General features: G+C 37.9%; 1 protein-coding gene across 3 annotated transcripts in view; it reads right to left on the reverse strand.

Moving 5' to 3' along the window:
- The window catches only part of LOC145991215 (uncharacterized), a 65,773-nt gene that overhangs the window by 20,605 nt on the left and 20,337 nt on the right, over positions 1–24,831 (reverse strand). For 2 of the 3 annotated variants that reach the window (XM_083127140.1, XM_083127138.1), the window contains 12 exons: positions 21,281–21,349; positions 18,265–18,309; positions 16,433–16,453; positions 15,077–15,307; positions 12,827–12,868; positions 11,768–11,824; positions 10,127–10,168; positions 9,832–9,894; positions 7,747–7,818; positions 6,588–6,644; positions 5,661–5,684; positions 4,193–4,270 (listed from right to left, as the gene is read on the reverse strand). In XM_083127140.1, coding sequence (XP_082983266.1) covers positions 4,193–4,270; positions 5,661–5,684; positions 6,588–6,644; positions 7,747–7,818; positions 9,832–9,894; positions 10,127–10,168; positions 11,768–11,824; positions 12,827–12,868; positions 15,077–15,307; positions 16,433–16,453; positions 18,265–18,309; positions 21,281–21,349 — 801 coding nt within the window. The remainder of the gene's footprint in view (positions 1–4,192; positions 4,271–5,660; positions 5,685–6,587; positions 6,645–7,746; positions 7,819–9,831; positions 9,895–10,126; positions 10,169–11,767; positions 11,825–12,826; positions 12,869–15,076; positions 15,308–16,432; positions 16,454–18,264; positions 18,310–21,280; positions 21,350–24,831) is intronic. The other variant, XM_083127139.1, reaches the window with a different exon arrangement.

Here is a 24,831-nt window from a genome sequence, read left to right on the forward strand (position 1 = left end):
TATTAATCAGAGGCATAATGAATTTAGCCAACGACTTGTTAAAGACTGTTTGGGAATCCCCTAAAAGAATGCAAATATTTAGGAATATTATTGATGTGAATGAGAAGGCTGGCCATACTGGACTGCGACCACTTTGCCCTCGTCGGTGGACGTTGAGAGCCTCCAGTATGCAACAGATCTTAAGGAACTATGAAAACCTTCTCAATTTTTTTGAGAAATTTTCTGAAGAAGATTCTACTGACGCAGCATCAAAATGTGCTGGATACCTGGAGACAATGCTTCACTTCAAGACATTTTTCTTTCTCTCCCTCTACTGCCAATAGAAGAGGTAAACTGTAAGATTCAGTTTCCACGCATTGGTGCTGCAGAAGGGGAATCAAAACTAAAATACTTGACTGACATCTTTCAAGAAAAGCGAATGTGTTTTGAGCAGTTCTGGCAGAAGTCAAAATGCACAGAGGGCAAACCGAGCCTCGTTGATGAGCCAGAATTGCCCCGGCAACGTCACGTCCCTCAGAGACTTGAAAATCCTGATGCTGCCAAACCTCAGAAGTTCTACACTCCAAAATACCATTATAAATCAATATACACTGACGTCTGTGACACAGCAAAATCATGCGTTAACCCTAGAACGCATATGTGGGGTCTCTCAGACCCCACGTAGTATATTAAAGCACCTTCTGATACAATAAATGCGCATCAGTTCTTCAGTGTTTGTGACATCTTACATCTGAATGTGTTCTTATAACGTATGAAATTATAGCCCCGTACCAATAACAATTTTTGTGAATTTTGTTATTTTGTATCATTATCCCATGTTTCCATACGTGGGGTCGTTCAGACCCCAACAAGAAATAATACATTTTTTGTAATGTTAGGCACTAGTTCTGACATAGCAATGCATTTTGCTCTCGTTCAACTCTAGCATCGTGCTTTTACAGGTGCTTCATAGATACGCTAATGAATCAGTTTCACATCTAGTTCATAATATTCGTCTAAAAAGCTATACTCCTATTTGACCGCATTACTGTAAGAAGAAGAAATACATACTATTTGTCATGTTTCTTCCGGTAGCACTTTTGCTGTGCATCACCAATATTATTTACAACTTGTCACCTTTCTTGCTGAAAAATAAGTTATGTATGTAATATCAATGATGCATAGGATACTTGAATCATGGCAGGTTTGTGTTAGTGTTGCATCCTATGAGTGTGATTTAGAGATTTGAAGCTTTTTCAAGGTATTTGTTTCAACCAGTGAGAATGAGTTCTGAAAAAAGGAAGAATGAGCGTTCTGTGAATCCAGAAGATGGTAATTGTAGTGAATTTGACGCTGAGTGGTTTGCTGAAGATGGAGTTTTATCCTCTGAAGAAAGTATTCAGGGCAGTGATGCAGAAGGATGCTTCGAAAACGCCCACGACATGTGCTCCGAAACATCGAGTTCAGCTGAAAGTGAATTAGACAGTGGTGAGATTGAAACATTTTCTTCGGATTCGGAAGCTGCTGCTTCAACTATTTTGACCAGAAGAGGTGGTACAATGTGGTCTTCTGTTCCTAAACCTATTGCACAAACTCGTCAACACAATGTGCTTCACAATTCCCCTGGACCTGCACCAGGAACTATAACTACCACGCCAAAGGACCCATGGGAGTATTTCATTGTTGTTTGTTTGTAAAAGGATGGGAGGTAAATGTTTGAATAGATCTGTTAGAACTTGGTGCGGATAGTAATAACTGGATTGGGAGTGCGCAAGACAGAGAGAGGTGGAGGTTTTATGTTGCTTCGGCGATAAACCTTCAGGTTTTGTGATGCCAGAGAGTTAGTTAGTTTGTAAAAGTTGTGATAAAATACGTGTGGATATCTCAAAACGACATTAATATGTGATTTCCTTATCTTGTTGTAGATAAAATATGTATTTGTAATTACTTTTAATGATATATTTTGATGGGGTCTACCAGACCCCACCTATGTAAAGTAGTAAATATTTTTGGGTATGCGTCCTAGGGTTAAACAAGGACATGAATCTACAGGACTACAAAAAGTAACGGCCGTAGAGAAAGAATGCATCTCAGCTGTGAACAGTTGCACAACAAACTTTCAGCAAACGCGAGAATTCTTTCGCCAAGTTTTGGATGCTGATATGCTCTCCTTACACATGTCCATGCTTGGTGATATCGCCAAACAGAAGAAAGTTGTTCTAACTACCATGCGTGGCATAAGAAAGTTTCTTTTGGAAGACAGCACCCTCCAGGAGCTTCTGCCTGAAGTTGCCAAATTCATGATGGTCCTCCGCACTGTGCCAGTGACGACAGCCACAGCCGAAAGGTCATTCAGTGCTATTCGCCGACTAAAGACATTTGAGATCTACAATGGGGCAGAAGAGACTAAGCAGCTTAGCGGTACTCCACATACATCAAACTGTGCTTGATAATTTGGACCTGAGACCGCTCGTTAATGACTTCATAAAAAATAACCCAGTGCGTAGAGCAACTTTTGCTTTATTTTTAAATCATGGTCATATGCTTTGTTGTGTATGTCACTTTATATATTAGTGTACATGCTATTTTTTTATTATTGCAAAATTCAATTTAAAAAGTAAAATATTGTAGCAAGAACAAAAAAGTAAATCTATTTTCCTGCGATTTGTGTTAGCATTTATGTAAATAAGTAAATAAAGCTGTTAAACATTGTAAATATTCGTTATTTTATGGGTACGTCAACACTAAGGTTATTTTCACCTGTCACATGTCTGTTGCGGACATTAAACCACACCCATGCCCTCGCCGGGACTCGAACCCGAGACCTTTGGATCAAAGCGAGTTGAGTCGACCACCCAACACGCTCGGCTACCGAGGCCGGTATAAAACTGTTAGGTTGGCCTCGTAATGTAAATACATACTTTTCAATAAAAATGTTATCTAAAAAACAAATGAGCAGACACAAAAGACATAAGGAGACTTTGAAACATTTTCTAAACCTTTTTCATGTTACATTTCATTTGCATGAGGAATATAATAGCTGCTTAAAAACTCCTATACGAAAACGTAATTTTTATTTTTAAAAAAGGGAGGGAGTGAGTCATTCATTCATTTATTTCACTGATCAGAGCACTCCCAATAATTTTGACAAGTCGGCGCCCCTGCACCAGCCTGATACAGGGATATACCTGCACTGCACCTAGTGTCAAAAAGTGCAGCCAACTAAACGAGGCTAATAATTATAAGTACTTTGCTGTACTTTTCTTTAGGTTAGCTGCACTGTTTTCTGCGCACACAAGTCAATAGAGTGTGCATTTGTTGTTATTTAGCTCATATTTTTACTTTCATCACTCATTTTCTATATGGTGGTTGTGTGGTAAATATGGCCACACGGTTATCCATTTGCACCAAAGAATGACAACAAGCAGCTTGGTAGTAACGTCGTCCCATTGTAATGAAGGTGTCCCGGGTTCGATATCCTGTGGAGGCACATAAAATATCGGTTTCCACATTTAAACCCAGTAGCGGCTCTGACGGTCATTGTAGTCATGCTCGGCATGATCTATTTTACAGCAAAATAAAACGTATTTGTGCTTATAACATGAAAATATAAAATCCATAGTGTGACATCCTTTTTTGCCCTTAGTTTTCCTTCGAATTCTTCGTTTTTCTCAAGTGCACGGCACAGTCATGCTCCTCGTTAGAAGCAGTACTTTTGCAATGGGAACGTCGTCTGCTGCAGAAGCTCCCGTCGCTTCGTGTTACGTGGGAAGTCATGCCATTCTCCTTAGGCAGTACCTTTCTCTGATTGGTCGAGACTTTGACAGCATCTACGCTGACACATGCGTCACCACAGTGGATTGAAAAGGGCATTCGCGCAAGCGATTTGGATCAGCTGCGGTTCCTCTCCCGAGGTCCAAGTCCTGGTTTGTTACGGCGTTCGAATATAATATAATTTATGTGTCTGTCTCAACACGATTACGAAATTTAAGCGTTCCGAGGACTGCCTTCTGCTAATTGGTGAGTATGACCATATTGATTTCATTCCAGCCGCCACTGTCTATACTGCAGGCCCAGTCCCTATTAGGCCATCAAAGTGAACTTTAAATGAATTCCGACTCCATTTACCGAGTTAAGGGAGAACCTACGTTTTGATATATTAATTACATATTTTATAGTCGAGATTTATAACTTGGGTATTAATATTACTTACGTATTCTCTCGCTCCCTTCTTCAAGTCCCAAACATTCCAAAACATCCGCAGCTAGGTCCTTCACTTTCTTCTTATTTTCTACAAAAAAATTATCGACACATCGGTCAACTTCACAATCAAGACAAGAATATAGAAACAAATATTTGCACCTTAAAATATTATACTAAATTTATTACATGAGTTAATATTATAGGTTACTTCTTAGAGGATCTTTATGGCATAACGTATTATTGAAATTGCTTCCATTTCTGTTCGCCAAAGTATTTGTTTACTGGAGTTTATAATGTAAGGGTAAATATTCTGAATACTTATAAACAAAATTGAACGTGACGAAGACATACATTATTGTATTTAAAGCTTCTTAAAGACAAGGTATGCTACATTACACATCATTTGAAGACAACCATCAAATTCAACCTTCTATGCCATACAAGAACATCGTAAAACGTTATGTATTTGTTTCAGAAAGCTCGTTATGAAGTAGTATACCACGAAACATTTCTCCCACAACGGGCCACTTTGTTGTGAAAGAGTACTAAAAGTACCATTAATGTTGCGGATGACCTCAATACAAAGTGTTATATTTTGTATAACTTTCAATATTAACATTTAATATTATTGCTTGGCCTTGCATCTAAACGACACTAGATTTCCGAACAGACTAGTTTTTTGCTCATCTAATATTAATATATTTCTACATACTGTCCTCATAATTTTATGTACAGGGTGGGCACAACTTCCCGTCATATTGTAACATATTACCGTAACCCAAACCTAATTGCGCAAAGGAACAGTATGCGTCTCTGCATTCTCATAACATAAACTATTACGGCGCCATTCTTCGCAGCATGGGAAGTAACGCCTCACAATTCACCAACCGTATTATAACGTTGTTCTGAAACAATACCCTTGATGAATCTCCACAGTGAACTGTAGCATGTTGACTGGATGTGAAGTTCGCCGTGTCTAATCAAGTGAAGCTGACATTACAGGTTCAGTGTAACGTCATGGAAGCAGCCATTTAGCTATTCAGGTACAGTCATGGCATAATGAGGAAGTGCCCCATCTTACTGAAACCTTCGCTGTTTTCCTAAACTGACTCTTCCTCTTGTCTGCATTGTTCTGTGTGTGCAAGGAGGGGCGAGTGTCTTTCCTTCACTGCGGGAGGATTTATTAGGAGTTGTGAGAGCCGACAGAAATCACAAACACAAAATCGAGCGATAATAAACAATCGAATGTCTATAAAGGAAATAATGATCCGAAAACCACAGCGTAGTTTCTTGCATTTTACTACCTACTTCCCTTTTCGTGTTTGAATTCGTCCACTCGAGCTAATCACATCTTTCGCGGTCGAACAGTATTTAGGGATGACTTTTATGGACTTTGTTTCCACCCTTTACTTTATACACCTATGTGACATGTACTTTTCACTGTAGTCTCTTATAGGAAACGAAATGTGTGTACATACTTATTTTAACATTGGTCCCGTTTCCTGAAAATAGAACGTAAGAGATAATAAGATATTAAACATTATATCCGAAACATCGTGCATTCATTTCATACTGTTTCGAAAATAAATGTAAGTGCATTTTTCCTGATTTTTTGGCGAAAATATTCCAATTATACTACGTCCAATAAATTACAAAATAGCTATTTTTGGACGATTACGATAATAGCCAATTTGGTGGCCGAGCGCCATCACTGATCGATTCATGATCTAACCATGGAAGGTTCTGGGTTCAAGTTCTGGCATGCCAATGGGTGCTCATTTGCATTATTTATCTCCGAACCTTTGAACGGAAGAAACCTACATGAAATAAGATAAATACATCAGATACAAATTTCCCATTGGTTTTCTAGTGTTTTTACTTTGTCCATATGTCTTGAAATCTGATATTCTAGTACTTATTTGTTCGTAACTGCTTATTTACATGTTCTTATTTAACTATTCGAAGAAAAATAAAGTGGCACATAACATTGCGACAAATTGTAACTATTACCTTTGTGATTGTTATGTGTATGTATGTATGGACAGCTCACACAGAAAATAAAATTTGCGTAACTTCTTCAACGAATAGAAAAGCAATATTCACAAAATGATTTAGAATTTTTAAAATATTATGGCTATTTTCATATAGTTTTTCTCAACAAGTCCAGGACAGTCAGAGAGATCTAGTCGTAATTCCATATAATTGAATTTCATTCCTTTCGTCAGGAAGATACTGTAGATAAGAAAAACTTTGTGCATTTAGCTACTAAATAGAGGTTCTTTAAAGAGCAGCAACTGGCGTCTGCTAAAATTATGTATAGGGCTACATGGTAATCATTTCGGAACAAATCATTTAGAGGGGTACTGTCCCTCAATACTCAGCTCCCCCGAATAAAATATACATACCAGTTTCGTCTGCTATTTCTTCTGATGTCCATGGTTGTTTTTCAGTCTCTACGGGTTCTGCAAGAAGAAACTACATTTTTATAAAACAGACAGACAATTACTGAAGTCGCCATTTTCACTTAGGAGAGATAAGTGTTTAAAGGGTCTAATTTTTACAAATTATCACATAAATTTATATATGAATGGCTTGGGGATGGTAGCCTAAGTGACATTTTGGTCACCATTAAGTTCATTAAGAAGATAGGTTTTTAGAAGCTATACTGTAGATAAATCGTTTCCGTGTTGTGTTTACCAATTTCAATAACGTTCAACAAGTCCATTGCAAATTGCATGACATGGAAATTACAGGCGAAAATTGAAGGATGGCTCTCTACTTTGTAACTCAGTAATAACCAAAATGTCACTTACCATGTTTTATCACCGAGCCTTTCACATAATAGTTCACATTATTAAAACTCACAGTGATACGTGAATTTACTTATATATTTTCCATCAATGTTACTCTCATTTGTAAGTGTAAGTAAGACAGGAGCTACCAGGAAGAAAAAAACTATGTTGGTTTGAGCTTAAGTATGGAGAAATAAATTTGAACAGTCTGTCTTTGATTACTTCTTCACAGATGATGGACATAGGAGAGAGTAAGGAGATTGGTCTGTAAGAAGAAACAAGATTATTGTTACCACTTTTGTGAATCGGTGTGATGTTAGCTTGTTTCCAAGCGTGAAGAAATGCACCTTCCGAGAAACATCTGTTTAAGAGAATGGAGAGGGTATAGCACAGGGATTGCACCGTTTTTTTCTGAAGAACATGATGTTGATATCGTCCGGTCCTAGGGTTCGGTGAGCTGAAAGAGGGGACAATAGATTTTTCACCTCATCGGGTGTAGTGGAAAGCGTTGTTAGAGAGGAGGAACATATTTCTACTGATATTAGTAATTCATATGTTAGATATATGCCACGAATTAAAATATCCGCATATCCCTAATATTTATGATGCGTTGCATAAAAATGAATAACGGGAAAGTTGAAATACCGCATTCCTCGTATTAATGGTTCTACATATTGTTACTTGTTATTTTCTGGATTTAACTCTGTATTAATATCGTTATTACATCTACTGTAATTATTATAAATATGTCATATGTAATATGTATATATACTTGTCTTGTGACTTTCTTGCCCTCCATCTGGTGGTTTGCTTTCAGCATTCCCCTCTGTTCCAATTGGCGGGCCTGGAAATGAGGAGTAAATCTAGTTTAAAACATTACAATTGAATGTTTGGAACTTTTGAACGTTAAATGACGTCATAAAGACCAAGAGGGAGGAATAAGTAGACAAAATACACACGACGTTGTATTTTCAGAGAAAATAAGTGCCCTTTTAATAAGTCTTGCATTTGTTAAGGATAAAATAATAGGACATAGTGTTCCGTTCAAATCTCCCTAAATTCAATTAATTACTGTGAACGAAGTACGATGAATTGTGAAATAACTGTAACACCAAATGAAAGGCCAGATCTTCAAGTTTTGTTTTCATGACTTGAAGTTGTCAGTTTGCTCACTACACAGCGCCACGGTCGCATAAATAAAAATGGCGACTGTTCAACAACGCGCGCAGGTAGTGGGGTGGTATGCTGAGACAAAATCTGTGATTGGAATGCAACGAAATTTCAGACGAGTATATGGAGGAGTTGCACCTGATGCTAAATCAATTAGGCTGTGGTTTAGTAAGTTTCTAACAACCGGCAGTGTGCTAAAACAATCTGGTGGAGCTCGGAGGAGAAGGTGGAAGAAATTCGAGCGGGGTTTCAGAGAAGCCCGAGTAAATCAATCCGCCTGGCATCTAGGCAATTCAATGTGCCTCGCATCGAGTTCTGCTTCGGTTATATCCATATAAAATGCAGATTGTGCAACAATTGAAGCCAGATGATAAGCCGCGTCGCAAAGGATTTGGTATGGAAATGCTGCAGCGTATCGACATGAATCCTCACTTTCTTGACAACGTCCTGTTTTCAGACGAAGCAACGTTTCACGTGTCGGGGATTGTCAACCGGCATAACGTACGGATCTGGGGATCTGAAACCCCACATGTGTACATAGAACATGTCCGCGATAGCCGAAAATTAAATGTTTGGTGTGGTCTAATGAAGAACAGGATCATCGGTCCGTTTTTTTTTCAATGAAGATACAGTAACAGGCTTTGTGTACTTGGACATGTTGGAGCAGTTTGTGTACCCCCAGGTACCGGCCATCATCTTCTAACAAGATGGGGCTCCCCCAGACTGGAGTCTGGGTGTTAGGAGGTCCCTCAATTCGACATTTTCTAATCGCTGGATTGGACGCAATGGACCGATACGGTGGCCGCCACGTTCACCTGACCTCACTCCGCTGGACTTCTTCCTCTGGGGTTACGTCATGGATCGTGTGTTTGGGACTCCAGTGAATAACATCCCATAGTTACGAACCCGCATACGTGATACGATTGAAACAGTAACAGGGGACATGTTGGAGAGAACATGGCAAGAAGTTGAATATAGACTGGGAGGTCCCGGGTTCGATACCCGGTGGAGGCACATAGTTGTTCGGATTCCACTTTAAACTGTAGGTCCAGTCCCGATTAGCCTTTCTGTGCACAAAGTAGACTTAAACTCAAAGCAAAGTGAATACAGACTGGATATTGTTCGTGCTACCAATGGGGCACATGTAGAGGTGTATTAGTGTGTGGAAAATAAAATTTGAGGTTTTTCTTTAATTCTCTGAAATTTCATTGCTCTATCATCCATACTTTCTTTTCTATGATGAATTGAAATTAGGAAGATTTGAACGGAACACCCGGTACTTCTATTTATTTTATTACCCCTTCAATATGTTAATCGATGATCGAATTGGGCCGTTATGAGCCGGTATGACATACCGGTAGTATATAAAGATGCCAAAGAGCATACGGACAGTCATTTTTTTTAAAATTGGCACTTATTTATTGGAACTGATCGCACTAGTAGCTACGCAAAGGCTAACAATGTACTAGCTCATTTCTCTCTCTCTCTCTCTCTCTTAGTGGTGATAAAAAAGAATGAGGATTGATGTAAAATCACATAAAAAGAAGGTTGTATCAAAAGACAGGTCTGAACATACCGGCGGTAACTTATTTCCAATTCGGCCACTGATGTTAATATAACACAAGATATAAACGAAATACTATATTGTACAAAAGTATGTTTCGCTGTATCACAATATTGAACTCACCTTTCCGACCAGTTGTGACTGGTGCTGCCTGTGATGAGAATGTAATTGTTGGAATTCCGGTTCCTACAATATAAAACAACGGTTTGCATATATGTACAATAAGTTATTATTTTCACCTGTAATATAACTTTTAATAGTGGACAGAAAAGTAGTGAAAATTTAAAAGATTACATTAATCATTATACTATTACTGCAACACGTGCATGGTGCAGCAAAAATTATGTTATTAAATCGTGCACATGCTTTTCCCTGCTTCACATCCTGATAAAATATTTGATGAATTATTACTCATTACCTGTATTATTGCCTTCTCTTTGGTCCCTTTCTTTGTGTTTATCTGAAAATATATTAGATTGTCTTAATTTATTTATGTTATATTTGACTCACTGTAATTAAATTTATGTTTATCAGCATTGTTGGCACAAAGGTGTATTTTCTATGTTAATGCTCTTGTCAAATATGTTGTGGGTGCAGTATTCAATGATGTCAACAGATACCGTGGTAAGACACATGTTAGCAATGCACTTGCCCCTCCGGCCAGCTACGATCTAAGTCATTGTTGCTGTCTGGTAGCCAGCGCCACTTTGCAGTATGTGACTGCAACTGAAAACATAATTACGCTCTGAGTTAGATAATGCCCAATATTTCGATGTCTCGTATGCGAGCGCGTTATCAAGTGAGAATTACTTTTGTTATTTAATACTTGTCGATGAAAAAATCGATTCATGCAAGAAATTTGAATGACAAACTGAACTTTTATGAAACATTTATTTATCAAAGTGAAGGACCCAATGAATCATCAAACAGAGAAATTGTTCATTTAGTGAAACCATTGTCACACTTATGTAAAGCCCGCATCACACGGAACTGTATTTCCAGTAGGTATGCCCTAGTTGGTGCTGGACTGGCTACCAATTTCCTAGTTTTCGCTTCACACCATACTTATCAGCGTATTTGTCGATAAACTTTTGTTCCCATACGAGCGAAGTTGTAATGGCGGCCGCGTGAGATGTAAACAATGTATCACTTCACATTTTTAAAAGCCGATAACTATTCAACCGAGAGGAATAGTGTGTCGTATAAAACGTTATTAGGTACAAAACAATGGCGCTCTTAAATATATACTTTACAACGTTTACTGTACATGTATGGAAGAATATTTTAGTTGTTTCAAATGTAAACACTGTGCACTCAGCACAGATGGTATAATACAACGCGCCTTTCATGCTGTATACGTTATACATTGCTGGAGTAACACTCGGAAACCACAGACAAAAAAGCGCTCCTTTGCATACTCACAGTCACAGATTATCTTCACATGGCGAAACTTTGCTCTGATTGGCTGTTCCACAGAATCCAGTCGAGGAAAGCAAGTAGCAATTAGAACATGTCCTATTCCTCCAAACCAGTCAAGCAGTCAGCCAGGCGGCCATGATTGCTACCTTGAAAGTTAGTTCAGCGCCAACTAGGGCATTCCTACTAGAAATCCAGTTCTGTGTGATAAGGGCTTTACTCGAAGTCAGCTGATCGTGAAAAGTGCATGGTTGAACTTTGCAGTTAATTGCTCTACTTTCAGGCAAATAGTTATAATGATCTATACTCTTGTATCTGTTATGTAGGATCTTGTAAAATTCATTACTTCTTAACTGGTTACGGTATTCGAAGTTGCTAAGCAAGACAACAGCGGTGGCGCTGAGAGTTACGACGTCGAGAGGACTACTACGTTCACCTTGTTCTACAGCTGCTGCGTTTCTTATCGCGCTGGATTGGTCGCTTCCCCGCTCCCCACTTCCCTTGCCTTCCCTTTGTCCGCCGTAAGACTGCAAAAGAGCTTTAGTCAATCATGTGTTTATTACTTGGAATGTTCATATTTTCGAGAACGTCATACTACTGATTGTTACAACAATAGGCATGCAAGGTCATGTTTTATTCTTACCTTCTGCACGCTTTAAACATCCTATCACTTCGTCCATTGAGGGGTGTTTTGGTTTATCTGCAAGGAAGCCAGAAAAACACCCATACAGTTTGCACTTGACTACAATAATTCTTATCATCGGCTCAGTTCTATTTTCGACTCAATAGACAGTGATTACACCAATACGCCTTGTTTCCATGATAACCAAAAACTCAATATGCTGATCAAGGCAGAACTTATTTTATTTTAAAAATAAAACTAAACGTTACGTTTCAACATTCTAGCAAGGTCTTCTTCAGACTCTATACCAATACAAATGTATTTTATTACATTTGTATTTGGTACAGAGTCTGAAGAAGACCTTGCTAGAAGGTTGAAACGTAACGTTTAATTTTATGTTTTAAAATACGAGAATACGTTCTGCCTTGATCAGCATTTGTTTTTTGTTATCAATAGACAAGAACTATTTCAATGTTCAATAGTTTCTGTATTACATCATTTGTTAATTACACTGTGTAGAATGGAATGCATTACAAGCAAATTGTCCATAACCATGTTTAATCTGCGCAATGATAGCTTTAACAATTAAAACAAAACTCCAAACGAGTTGCTGACAAACTGTTCACCAGTATACGTAAAAATACACTCCTTAAGAGCAAATAGGATGCAAGATCAGTGAACATCGTCATGGACAATTCGTCGAAAAATAATTGTGCGTCACACCACATATAAATCATTTCTAGAAACTGCAAGTTTTGACAAAGTTTGAATTGTAAATATTATGTGTTATTTAAAATATACTCAATACCTTCACAATTGCCATAACATCGATAAAAACATAGCTTCATCTTTTCGTTATTTCACTTTACCCTTTTGGTACATTGTTTAACTCTGTCGCCTTGTAATAAACAAGTGTTCGAATCCATGTAAGATCACATAATGATTGAGATCCCACCATAGGTCGAGAGCAGATCAACGTTTAGGTTCGTAAAGTAGACTTGAAAAGGTATATACCTGATGACAATTGACTGACAATGATGGTAGCTTACTATATTTTGAATACCTTAAACTATTACTTACGATGATTTTTGTGCCTCTTTTCTTCATTGCCTGATTTGGAATCTGTATGTTAAAAACCCATTTTAGTATTCATTGACTTTACTAGTCAATATGTTGAACATTAATATAATCAGATATTTTAATTACATATTTTGATAGATTCCAGATGTAAATAATTTACTTTTTTTAATCGTTTTTGATTTGGAGGGTACAAAGTTCAACCTCCACATAGGCTATGTATAGACCATTACATTTTAGAACAGGCCACATAAACAACATTTGGAAAACTTGGACTGCTAATTAAGAATTGCAGAGTTCACAAAATAACTTAGTGAAAATTTAACACATTTCATGGATATTTTCAAGATAGTTTTAACAGGCTTTTAAAAACCTCTACAATTCAGAAACAGGTATAGAGCGAGCACAAACAAAAGAACCTCGGCGAAAAGTCTCCGCGCACCTCCCCCTTCTTCTGTTCAACTCGGACCATAAGGAAGCATACTTCACTCTGCCCCTCCCCTCCACGCGGGGTACGGTGCACAGGAGTCGCGGGTCTGCGCAGGCATATTTTTGCTTGTGGTTCCACTATAAGTTCTAGAGTTCATTCCATCGTTTTGAACTTCATTTAAGGAGTTTTTTACTTCCATATAAAGTTTTCAAAAAGCACAGATAAAGTGAAGTACAATGGGTTCACCCACGGTTTTTTTGATTCTTTAGGGGTTGGTGATCAAAAAGGACTTTTTACGTTTAGCAAATAAAAGGAAGATTCTTTGGATGGATGTATCTTGCGGCTGTCAAATTAGTTGAAGGGGTTACATGCATTCCCCATATCAAACAAATTGAGGGGGTAAGCGCTACCTTAGCTTCCCTTTCCTACGCCACTGAACATAATACTATTTGCACGAGTACAAAATCTTCTGGCATCATTAGCTAGCTCTCTACCTTGTACATTACATTGTCGTTAATCTTATTAAGCGTTACATTCAAATGTAACAGGGCTGCTAGTTGCACATGCATTTTTTTAAATGTTCTGATAAGAAAATCACACACTCTGTCACCAAATCCTTGCATTGTTTATTCTGCAATGTATTTTTTGTAATTAGTGGGTAAAATCATGTGCGGCTCATAATCTTTTACGTGCCGATTTAAGAATATTCACTTCGTGTAGTTTATCTCGTAATGTATGGATGGCGTGTATACGTCCAAGAGCTATAACGATTAGTAAGGTTCTTATACGTTCAGAAATTGTATTGATACTTTAATATATGTCACTTTCAAGCATATACTTGCATAACAAAGTTTTAAATATCGATATATTTTACACTGAAAATCTTGTGAGATGAAATAGTCACACAAATATAGGCTGATATAAAATTAATAACCTTTTGCAATTTTTTTTTCAGATAATTTACTTAACAGTACGCACAATTACCATTACGTACATATCCTTTACTATGCTATTAAGTTCCGTTGAGGTAGGTTTAATTGTAAATAATAAAAATATGATGCGATTTTTTTTGTATTTACGACCACATCATCTGTGTACTTTTTGCAAGTTTTTGTTTTCGAATATATTTTACTAATTGGGATTTATTGTATTCTTTCATATTGTTTCTTCACTTCATTTTTAATTCTTTCTTCTTTGTATCATGATGATTATCAGTATCCAGTTTTCAAGGAAATATATCTTTTGGCAAGTTTTGGGCGTGAAACCAACACACTTACTGAATTAATGCTTTTCTATTATACATATATTGTAACGCCGACTTACCGGTCGACTTTCTATCTCGCCACAGAAATTTTCGAGTTCGAGTTCCGGCCTGCGTATGGGTGTTCCTTGTGAGTTTCACTCCATCAATCTAATACTCAATCATCGTCGCGATTAGCCAAAAGTGGAAGAAAAACAACATAAATCAACTAAATCAGAAATGTTCTATTTAATAACTTGATCTAGTTCTTATCAATGTGACTTTTTTCAAAAGTCATCTTAAGTTCTCTTATATGTAATGTAGGTTTACACTTGCAATACGTTTGCAGATTTTTGGGGGGGGGGGTTGTATAACAGTTTCAAGTTTTTCGACATAGTACTTAATAATTAAACATTGTTTAAGTCGAGGATATACAATTGTGTAGAACTGACAAACCCGAGAAGAATTCATTTTTTTTATTATACAATTTTTTTTCCTAGTATTTAAGACATAAGTTACATTCATCGGTAGACTTTTTAAAAATATTAAGTAAATAATTTATATTATTTTTTTAAGTATATACCTGGATTTGTGCTGTTCTTTCCATCTTGTGGATTTTCATTGTTTCCATGATCTTGTGTTCCACCATCTGGTTGCTTTGTCTCCCCTAATGAATTCTCTTCTAATTGGCCATGCTCCTCATTTGGTGGAGGTTGTGGTGGTTCGACTGCGGGTGGCGTGTTGGGTGGTGGCGGCGGAGCTTGGGCTGCTGGTGCTTGAGGTTGTTGCATTGGTCCTGAATAACCAGAATAACCTATTCAAGAAGAGTTAGATTGAATTAGAAACAAGAAATACTGCAAAGAAGTTCCGTAATGAATTTTTGAACATATTAGTATATTAAATTCTGTAAGTGACTATGAAAAATATGAACTTCTTTTTTAAATTAAATCATTTTTTTCTTAGCATATTCCATAGAAAATGAACAACATTATTCTGTCCTTCCTGTTTGAACCTCATTTATATGCATTGAATTAGTTTTAGCGCTTTTACAAAACATTGGAAACTTTCATTACACACATCATACCACTTCAGTGTGAAAAAAATTCGTCCCTTTCTTGCATTTCTAAAATTTAAACAGATTTTCAATATATTTTCGAAAATGTGAATTGCTTCTTTAGTATATCTGTAATTTTTAGAGCTTAAAAACTGAACTTTTCCTAAATATAATGGCCTTAATTTCTTTGTAATATTTACCAAATACTTAAGCGGAAATTGTATATGTATGGATACGAACGCCTTGCTAAACATGACTAATTCTATATTTATATAAAAGATGTGATCAAATAAAAATATTGAATTTCTAAATTCCGTTTTGTTACTCCAAAATATACTACATCAATTACTTATTTTCAGAGTGTGTAAGAAATCTAACCTTTACTCTGCCGAGGGGGTCGTCATAAAGTAACTTATTTGACAAAAAATGTTATAACTCGTAGAATAAAAGTAAGGAGTTTGCCCCCCTCTTCCCCCGATATTTTTGGAAGCGGACGCAAACTTTAGCCTTATTTCCGACCTAACCGAAAAGTATCAAGATAATAAAAAAGTACAGGAATTTTGTAATCGGCTGCATGGTCAATTTTTAACCAAATTACGAGTAGCACCTTATACTCGATGGTCAAAAAATCGACCAAAATACGAGTAATCTCATTCATATCAGATCATTTTTAGTGAATAATTTTTCTGAAATATAAGCAAATGAGGTAGGTGTCTCAGAACGATTTACATCTCTAAAATAAACAGAGGAATTGAAGTTTGCATTATTATTTTATTTCATTTATTAAAGATTTAATAAGAAACAATTTCCACATATTATTGTAAATACCATACAATACATACATAATAAATTAAAACCCTTTACCAGTAATATGAAAGTATTTACCTTGCCTGTTTGCATCTCTGGCTGAAAGAGTAATTTGAATTGGATACAGTTTTCCAAGTGAAATTTTGGTGTTACTAAATTTTACTAATGGAACAAGTTGAAGAAAGCCCTTTCTTTCATCGCCCCTACTTCCCGCTAACTACTACCTTGTCATGTAAATTCCTCAATGTTTGTTTTATTTCATTCCAAGTGTGCATTTTGTTTATCAGTATTGAAAACTTAAAGCAAGGCAGCTGCAATTTGGTAGTCGTTTCCTTCCCCGCCAATAAGACTCCTTCACTGCAAGGCACAACTTTAAATTCAGTTTGCTTCAGAATAGTGTAAAACGTCTACCTCATTCCTACCAACCCTCCAAATCCGGCCCTGTTTATATCAGAATTCAGGATTGATTGAAATGACTGGTAGCTGCAGTCACGCTGCTTGCGTCATTCAATGTCTTTCCCTCTCTTCTTCATTGGTCGAGCCCCCTCGAATCCGCTACTTCTGCAGAGGGCTATACTCTGTCCCGGGAGCAAGGCCGCGCATGTTGGTAGAGAAGGGGAGAAAGCGCATTGTTGGAGCGAAGCAGTACGCGCTGCTGTTAATAGCTGGTAGCAGCAGCCGCATTTTCCTCTTCGTGTATTCAATCCCCTCTCACGTGTTGATTGGTCTAGTTTTCTCAAGTGAGTACTTGTGCAGAGACTTCTTTTCATCTGCTTGCACCAGAGTGTCCCGGGATAAAGTATAGTTTCCGTTTGCTTGCTCCAGAGATTCCTGGGATTTTATATAGTAGCCAATATAATATTACATAATATAGCTAATACATTTCTTTACAATAAATACACATTCAAAAGTATTTACAATCAGATCATACGAATGTATAGTACTTAGGAAAGTATGATTGAGCACAAGTTGTTTCTGTTGTTTGTTATACAAATTTTGTTTGTATCGGAAAACGTATTTTGTAGGCTTAACATACTCGCTATGCTGTTAAACATATTACGACGTATAAATGAATTATATACATGACAAAGAGCTGCAAGTATAGCTTTCGAATCTTTAGTAAAATTTCTCAGCATATAACTAATTAATACTTGTTCTTTATTGATATACTTCGTTTGTTACAGGTTGACTTTGAGACAAATGAAAAGGCTAGCTTCAGGAATATAGCTATGCACCGGACAGCTTAAGTAAATGGTTAAAGACAGATTCTTCTTCGGAAGGTGCCTACTCAAATTAGAATTTTCAAAGCAATAAGCACGTAATCATCGGTCAGCACGGGGCAGGCACATATCGGTCAAATATTTTATTTCTCTTTCTTATTTCACGTCGTTTTCCTATCCCTTGTGTTAATTGTGACTTTAAAGATGAAAGACGAATAGGTGATGTGCAAACACAATGTCTTAAATAGGGTTCGAACCTGCGACCTTTGAGTTCGTAGCACGTCATGCTGATCACTCCACTAAAGAGACCGGCAAGCTCAAAATCATGTAAAGGAAATGAAATGGAAAGTAACCCATTACGCCCGGCCCGGTTAGGCATAATTCGGTTCATCTACTAGATCATATCCCATTTTAAATCCTCTGAATTGTTGTTTTTTTTACTTATGTCGGTCTGTGCCGGGCCGTGCTGTGCTGTGGCGAACCGTGCTGTGCTGTTCTGTGCTGTGCTGTGCCGTGCTGTGTCGTGCAGAACGTTCACAATGTGTTTTCTACCTAGTGCATTCTCCACATTTCTTAGTTGTCCTTAACCTCAGCTATCCTCTTAATATGCGAAGTTAATTAAATCGACCATCATACAAGAGTCTCTGTAATTAACTACTATCTCTTAACAAATAAAAAAATCTTATCAACCTGGATTAGCTCTCATGTTCTTTCTCTGTTTCCTCATTTGCCTCCCTGCAAAGAAACAAAGAATAAAAATTGAGAGAAGCAATATTATGAATAACACACACACACACACACACACACACAGAGAGAGAGAGAGAGAGAGAGAGAGAGAGAGAGAGAGAAACGATTTTAAAATCGTGAAATCTACAGCGCAGAAGGAATAACTTGCAGTGACGTCATCTCCCACCTTCCCCTCTTCTTCCAGAAGTGAAGGCTCATTCGCTAGAGTGGACGACAGGGTAACGTGCAAACCAATATAAATCATTCCGAGAGGGGCGATGCAGGCGTGCAAACTCCCACACTGCTACATTAGTCTAACAAACCGCAGCTACGAGCGAGGGATTGCGGGCTATTTTGTTTCTTTGTTAGGAAGTTTTTTTTTTTTACTGGTTTGTCATTGTTGTACAATGAGCAGTGGCGTAAAGAAACATAAGCCCTTGCACAGCAATGCAAGAGAAATAGTTTTAAATGTGTATAAGTACTTTGATTGCAATGAAAACAAAACCACAGGTGTTCACAGAACGTCCGTGGCGACAGGTGTCAGTGAAAGATCTGTGTGGAGAATTTTGAAGAAGAAAGACAAAAGTGTTGCTAGTGCGAGCGGGAAACCCTTTCCAACGGCGGGCAAAAACCGACCGACCGCCCAGCAACGTGTCACAAATCTGGATTCTTTTGATGAAGCAGTCGTGCGCCGAACAATCCATGATTTATACGCAAAAGGCATTGTTGTCACCGTACATAAACTGATGAAGGAACTGCAAGAAAATATTAATTTTAAGGGTTCGCGTTGGTCGTTGCGTATGATCATAAGAAAATTAGGATTCAGATTTAAAAAGCATAGCGTAAGCAGCAGGAAGCTACTCCTTGAACGAAACAGCATCGTTGCTTTGCGGGCGGCGACCATTCTTGCGTGAAGTTAAAGAACTGCGCAGAGAGCAAAGCGCCGGTCTTTCATTTACATGGATGAAAGTTTCGTGAACACACACCACACTGTCCCCAAAGTTTGGCTGGAATCCAAAGATTCGGCGAGGGGGGGGGGGGGGTGAAAGTGCCAACAGGAAACGGTCCCAGGTTTATTATTGTACATGCCGGTGGTGAAAGTGGATTTGTGGAGGGGGCGAAGTTAGTGTTCCTTTCAAAAACAACTTCTGGGGACTATCATGGGGAGATGAACACTAACAATTTCATGTTGTGGTTCGAAGGACAGCTTCGTCCCAATCTGTCCCCAACCTCTGTTATTGTGTGTAACAATGCTCCGTACCACAACAAGTCAGTGGGAAAAATCCCAACATGAAACAGCAGGAAGGATTAAATTAAGTCGTGGCTGTCATCTCACAATATTCAGCATGCAGAAGGTTTGCTGAAAGCCGAATTCTATGAAATAATTAAAATAAACAAACATAAAATAAACATCTAGCAGCGCTAACATTAAATTGAAGATTGGTAGTTTTCACCGCGATCCTTACTGCTCGTACTCTTCCTCGTGCCATGGTTCCTTTCATAGTAGTTGGCAACGCTGACTTAGCAGGGAGTGACGTCACTGCCAGGTTATTCCTTCCCGGCTGTAACATGGCACCTTATTGCGCGAGGGAGCGGGGGTTTACAACATATTTAAAATAGCAGCCTAAAACTAAATGCTGTGAATAAATTATTTCCCGTTCTATCATAGGAAAAATTAATTTTTAGTTGAACTTTTAAATTTAAATGTAAGAAGAAAACGCGGAGTTACTTGTGGAAAAATTGCAATGAACAATGCTTATCATAAATTTACTGGTATGTGCAAAGGTAACAGATCAATATAAGCTTTTCAGGGTAATTTTAATTGACCTCGGTCTCCTTGATGGCGTAGTGACAACTCAGTTGTCTTCCGGGTTGCATATCCGCTAGAGGCACATTGCAACGTAGTTTGTTTTCAACTTTAAAATGTAGCTTCGAACCGATTCGCCTACATGAGCATAAATAGTCTTAAACAAAACAGAACACATCAACTGATATGCTCAGAGTTCTTCATAGGGGTCATCCAAAAATTTTTCATTACTAAAATATGAACTCACTGTAGCTCTCTCTTCACATTTGTAATGTAAATGTTGATGTCATTGAGTAAGTGCATGAAATATAACCACCCTTGTTTAATTCTTTCTCAGTTTTCACGAAGTTGAGTAATCTTCGTCCATTATAATGTTGACCTCCTTTCGACGATCCTTAAGGTTGTTCTTTTTCTGTTCTATTCTTTTGCCGGCCACCGTGGCGGAGTCGTTATCACATCGCGCTACGACGCCAGGGGTCTCGGGTTCGAAACCCGGCCTGGGCATGGATGTTTGTAAGTGTCCATTTATCAATCTCATAATGTCATCACAAATCTCCCTCTTCGCAAATTAGCCAAAAGTGGCACAAAAAGTCAAGTAAAATAAAGCAAATTAATTAATCATGTTCTAATCTTTTACGTTGTGCATATTGTTTGACAACTCTTCATTATTATACTTTGTCCCACTAGTCAGAAATTGGCACCCTTTCTAGGCTCGGGGAATATCAGAAAAGGGGATTCAAATCGAATGGCGCCCTTTTGAAGTGGATTGAGAAGCTTTACACTAGATAAAGGTCCGTGAATCTACTCAAGCCATTCGACATAAAGAATTTAAGAAGCATCATAACGACACAATTTTTATTTTACATCTACAATAAACTTCTACGATCACTGCAACCTTCACAATTGAACTGTATTTAAATTTGAAATTGACATAAGCTGCATCAGAAATTTGTCGCGAACACAAGCTCAAAACGTCAAGCTTATGGTTTGGGTTTGTCAACTTTGTTACCTCAAAAATAGATATACATTCTCTACGTCTTGTATGTAGATGAAGCATGCAACATTATTACAAATTTACTGGTGGACAGATATAAGAAAAATAATTTTTAGTGGTGAAAGAACACTGTCTATTTCTCAAAGTCAGTATTAGTTAATCTAAACCTGCAAACTTACTATTCGGATTATTTTGCTTTGATGGAGCGACATTTCCTCTTTGACCATTAGCATTCGACTTTGGAGTATCTGAAAGCACAAATGGAATTTATTATCGTTTCAGTTAAGTTGTAATCTACTTGCTACATTAAATCATTCAAAACTTCCAGACAGTTTTATGATTCCAATGTTGACTGTATCGTATAATGATCATCTTTCCAGTGAAATTTATTATCCCAAACACAATCTCACTGTTCCTTGAGCATTGTATTAGCTCTCTTGTCTGTAAGTGTTTTCCATGATTCCAAGTTCCTTCAAAAGAAGAGCGACGTGTACCCGTTTACATTCATCGCGAATTATTTAATAAATATCCCATTTGTATGTTAGAATCTTTTGAGATCATTGTTCGTAACCTACCTGAATAAGGCTTTGAGATTATTCCTTGGAAACATTTGTATCGCCCAACAGTATGTTCGACAATGTCAATTAAATTTGCTGATCATAATTAAGTGGTTTAGAGCTGCTGATTGGAATAGCCCTGGTTTCTCTGGTAACAGAGTATATGCTTTTGAAGTCGCCACAATTTTGCAATTTAACAGAGTCGGAACTCCTCGAGACTTAAATGTGGTGAAGTATGCATGATTTCAAAAGTAACTTAGTTTGGTGCAGTATTCTTGGTTTACTCGAATATTGATTATTGCGTTACGTATCCATCATTTTCATTTTCGAGTTACGTTTAGCTAGGCAGCCTGGCAGGAAGTATAGGAAAGTGTTAACTTCAGCACCAGCTCAGCGAAAAGCATTCGCCAATATTTGCAAAGGAAAATTGATGAGACAGAGAAAAAGGGGAGGAGTTTTGATTAGGAGGAATGCAAGTTGGATCTGGCTCGAGAGAGACAGGGGAGTTGGTCTTGAGTTTTGGAAGAGAACAGGAGAGTGGTTCGGGAGTAAGAAAAGGGGTTTTGAGTTTTGGAGAGAGGAGAGTGAGTTTGAGAATAGGAAACGCATAGCTACGATATCCTTTTAAATATGTCAATATAGAGATCATATCACGCCTAATTAAAGAGAATTCAGCGCATTAAGTGGTCCAAAAAGGATTGCAACCTTTTTCACTTTGCATAGTTTGTTAGTAAATATAATATTATATCTTAATTTCCCGTCAGTTCAGGCGTTATCATTTTCGGAAATATTTTTCGCAGCGTTTCAGTATCCGTATGTACTTTGCATAAGGTATTAATAATAGCGATCTTTGCCATGTGTTTTCTTAATACGATTATTTTATTGTGTTCTCGTTTCCCGTGCTCCAAGCCTGTAAAAGAAAAGTTTATAATACAAGATTAGCATTGGACTGAATGACCCAGATAACGATTTCATTTCATACGGAATCATTGTTATGATCAAGATGCATAGAACTCGAACAAGATACATTCACAAATGTGTAGTCACGTTTGTTACGTAACGACACGCGCTTGGATCTTTGGCGCATGGATGTTGCGCATCCACTATTTCTTTCTGTCCAGAGCGCCGCGATGAATCCGAGCTGCAAATCAAGAATTTACTCCCCTCCCCCTTTTCCTTTTCACCTCCAGATTTCAAGTGAAGCTTCGTACCATACCGGCGACTCACATTTCTTGCAAGTTAATTTCCTCCATTCCCTTTTACCGGCGTCAGTTAATTCCAGCAAACTCCGAAGGCTGCGATTCAGCGTTCCCATACACCCAGTAACCTTGGACAGTTCCAACCGAACGATGATAATTGATACAATGACAGGCTTGCAATATGACAATGCACAATGGCTAACTCCGCTCCTTTTCCAAGGAACTGACTCTGAGAAACGATACATCTCCCGTTACCTTTTCCTGACTTCGCATAATCTGTTGCCTAGCGGCGACTCTATTGCTCTCGCAGCCGGACAAGATCGAACCATGTTCCAGCATGCTTAGCTTTTAGAATTTCCCCACCCCAGAATTTTCCCCCGAGAGTTATTCTGACGTCATGACTCTCTTGCACTTCGGGTAATAACTCGATCCAGCGGTCGACGTCGAAACATCAATTCCAAGTTGGCACTTCGAAATCTTCATACAGACAAAAATTCAGTACTAATAATGGCGAACTGTTGGAGTTATTTAAATAAAGCATTCACATATATAATGTACAGTGCGTCCATTTCGATCTTCAGCCGAGAGATCGGGAGAAGCGTGGCGGGCGGCGCTGACGGAGATGCCGACATTTGCGGCCTGTAATACCCGCTTATTTTTATGGACATATGCAGACATTTATATAAATATTGCAAAACGAGCACTAACCTGTGTTATAATTTATCATCTGTAATTCATCCAAGTTCTGCCCTTATATACACAAATAAAACGATGTTAAGAGCCACAGATAATAGAACATTTTAATCATAATTTTGACCAGTAACGTCCTGCTTAAGTTTATATCCTTGAAAGAGTTTTGTGGCGATGGGAATCGTTTGGAGGTTTCGAATGTGCAACACTGTATCAAGATTACGCTGCAGACGAAACCGTTAAAAGTGAATGGTTTTCGTGAGCTTCCTTGCAATCCGAAATCTCCGAGCTCGAGTTTTTTTGTTCCTTCGCGACTAGATGAAGACAGAGCTGTGAATATAGTGGCGAGCAATGTAAACCAAGAGCGTGTTAATTTCGTACTGTGCGCAAGAGTGTTATTCTTGGTTACTTGCAGTTACTTGTTTGTGTTATTGCAGTGTGTGTGTGTGCTGTGTTAGACGATTGGAATGCCAGCCGCAAGGTTCACGTTAGAACAAAGAATTTTTATGTATGACACTTACGTGAAAACAGACTCGTGTCGAGACGTGTGTAGGCAATTTGTACAGAAATTCCCACGCGTTTCACCTCTACATAGAGATACGGTTAGACATCTTGTCCTTAAATTACGAGAAACTGGATCGTTAAATTTTAAAACACCTAAGCAAAAACGACGGATTCTAACCGAAGCAAAACTCGATGATATTGATGCAGCGTTAGAACGTTCTCCAAACAAACCTCTACGCCGTGTTTCAAAAGAGGTGGGCGTGTCAAAATCATCAGCACATACAGCCACTAAGCTACTAAAATTAAAACAGTACTCTTATAACACAGGTTAGCGCTCTTTTTGCGATATTTATATAAATGTCTGCATATGTCCATAAAAATAAGCTGGCATTACAGGCCGAAAATGTCGGCATCTCCTTCAGCGCCGCCCGCCACGCTTCTCCCGATCTCTCGGCTGAAGATCGAAATGGACGCACGGTAGTATGGATATGACAAGTACTTTGACAATGTATTTTTGGTGATGAGATTGTTCATATTCGTCAATCAACACAACAATTGAGATGAGGCATGTTCAATTACCTTTTCTAATTGTTTACTAATTTCTCTTCGACTAATACCTAAGGGATACTACGTCATTATTGCGTCACTTCAATTCCTCTTACGTCACCTACTTAATTAACATTTGAAGATAAATTCAAAGGATTTGGTTCCGCTTATTTACTTTTGTTTATTATCACCTCTTTAGATTTAGAGGCAATTATTGCAATTTTGTTAGCCTTC

This window comes from Lepisma saccharinum, chromosome 8 (genome assembly GCF_977018435.1).
Source record: "Lepisma saccharinum chromosome 8, izLepSacc3.1, whole genome shotgun sequence".
In the NCBI taxonomy this organism is placed as follows: Eukaryota; Metazoa; Arthropoda; class Insecta; order Zygentoma; family Lepismatidae; genus Lepisma; species Lepisma saccharinum.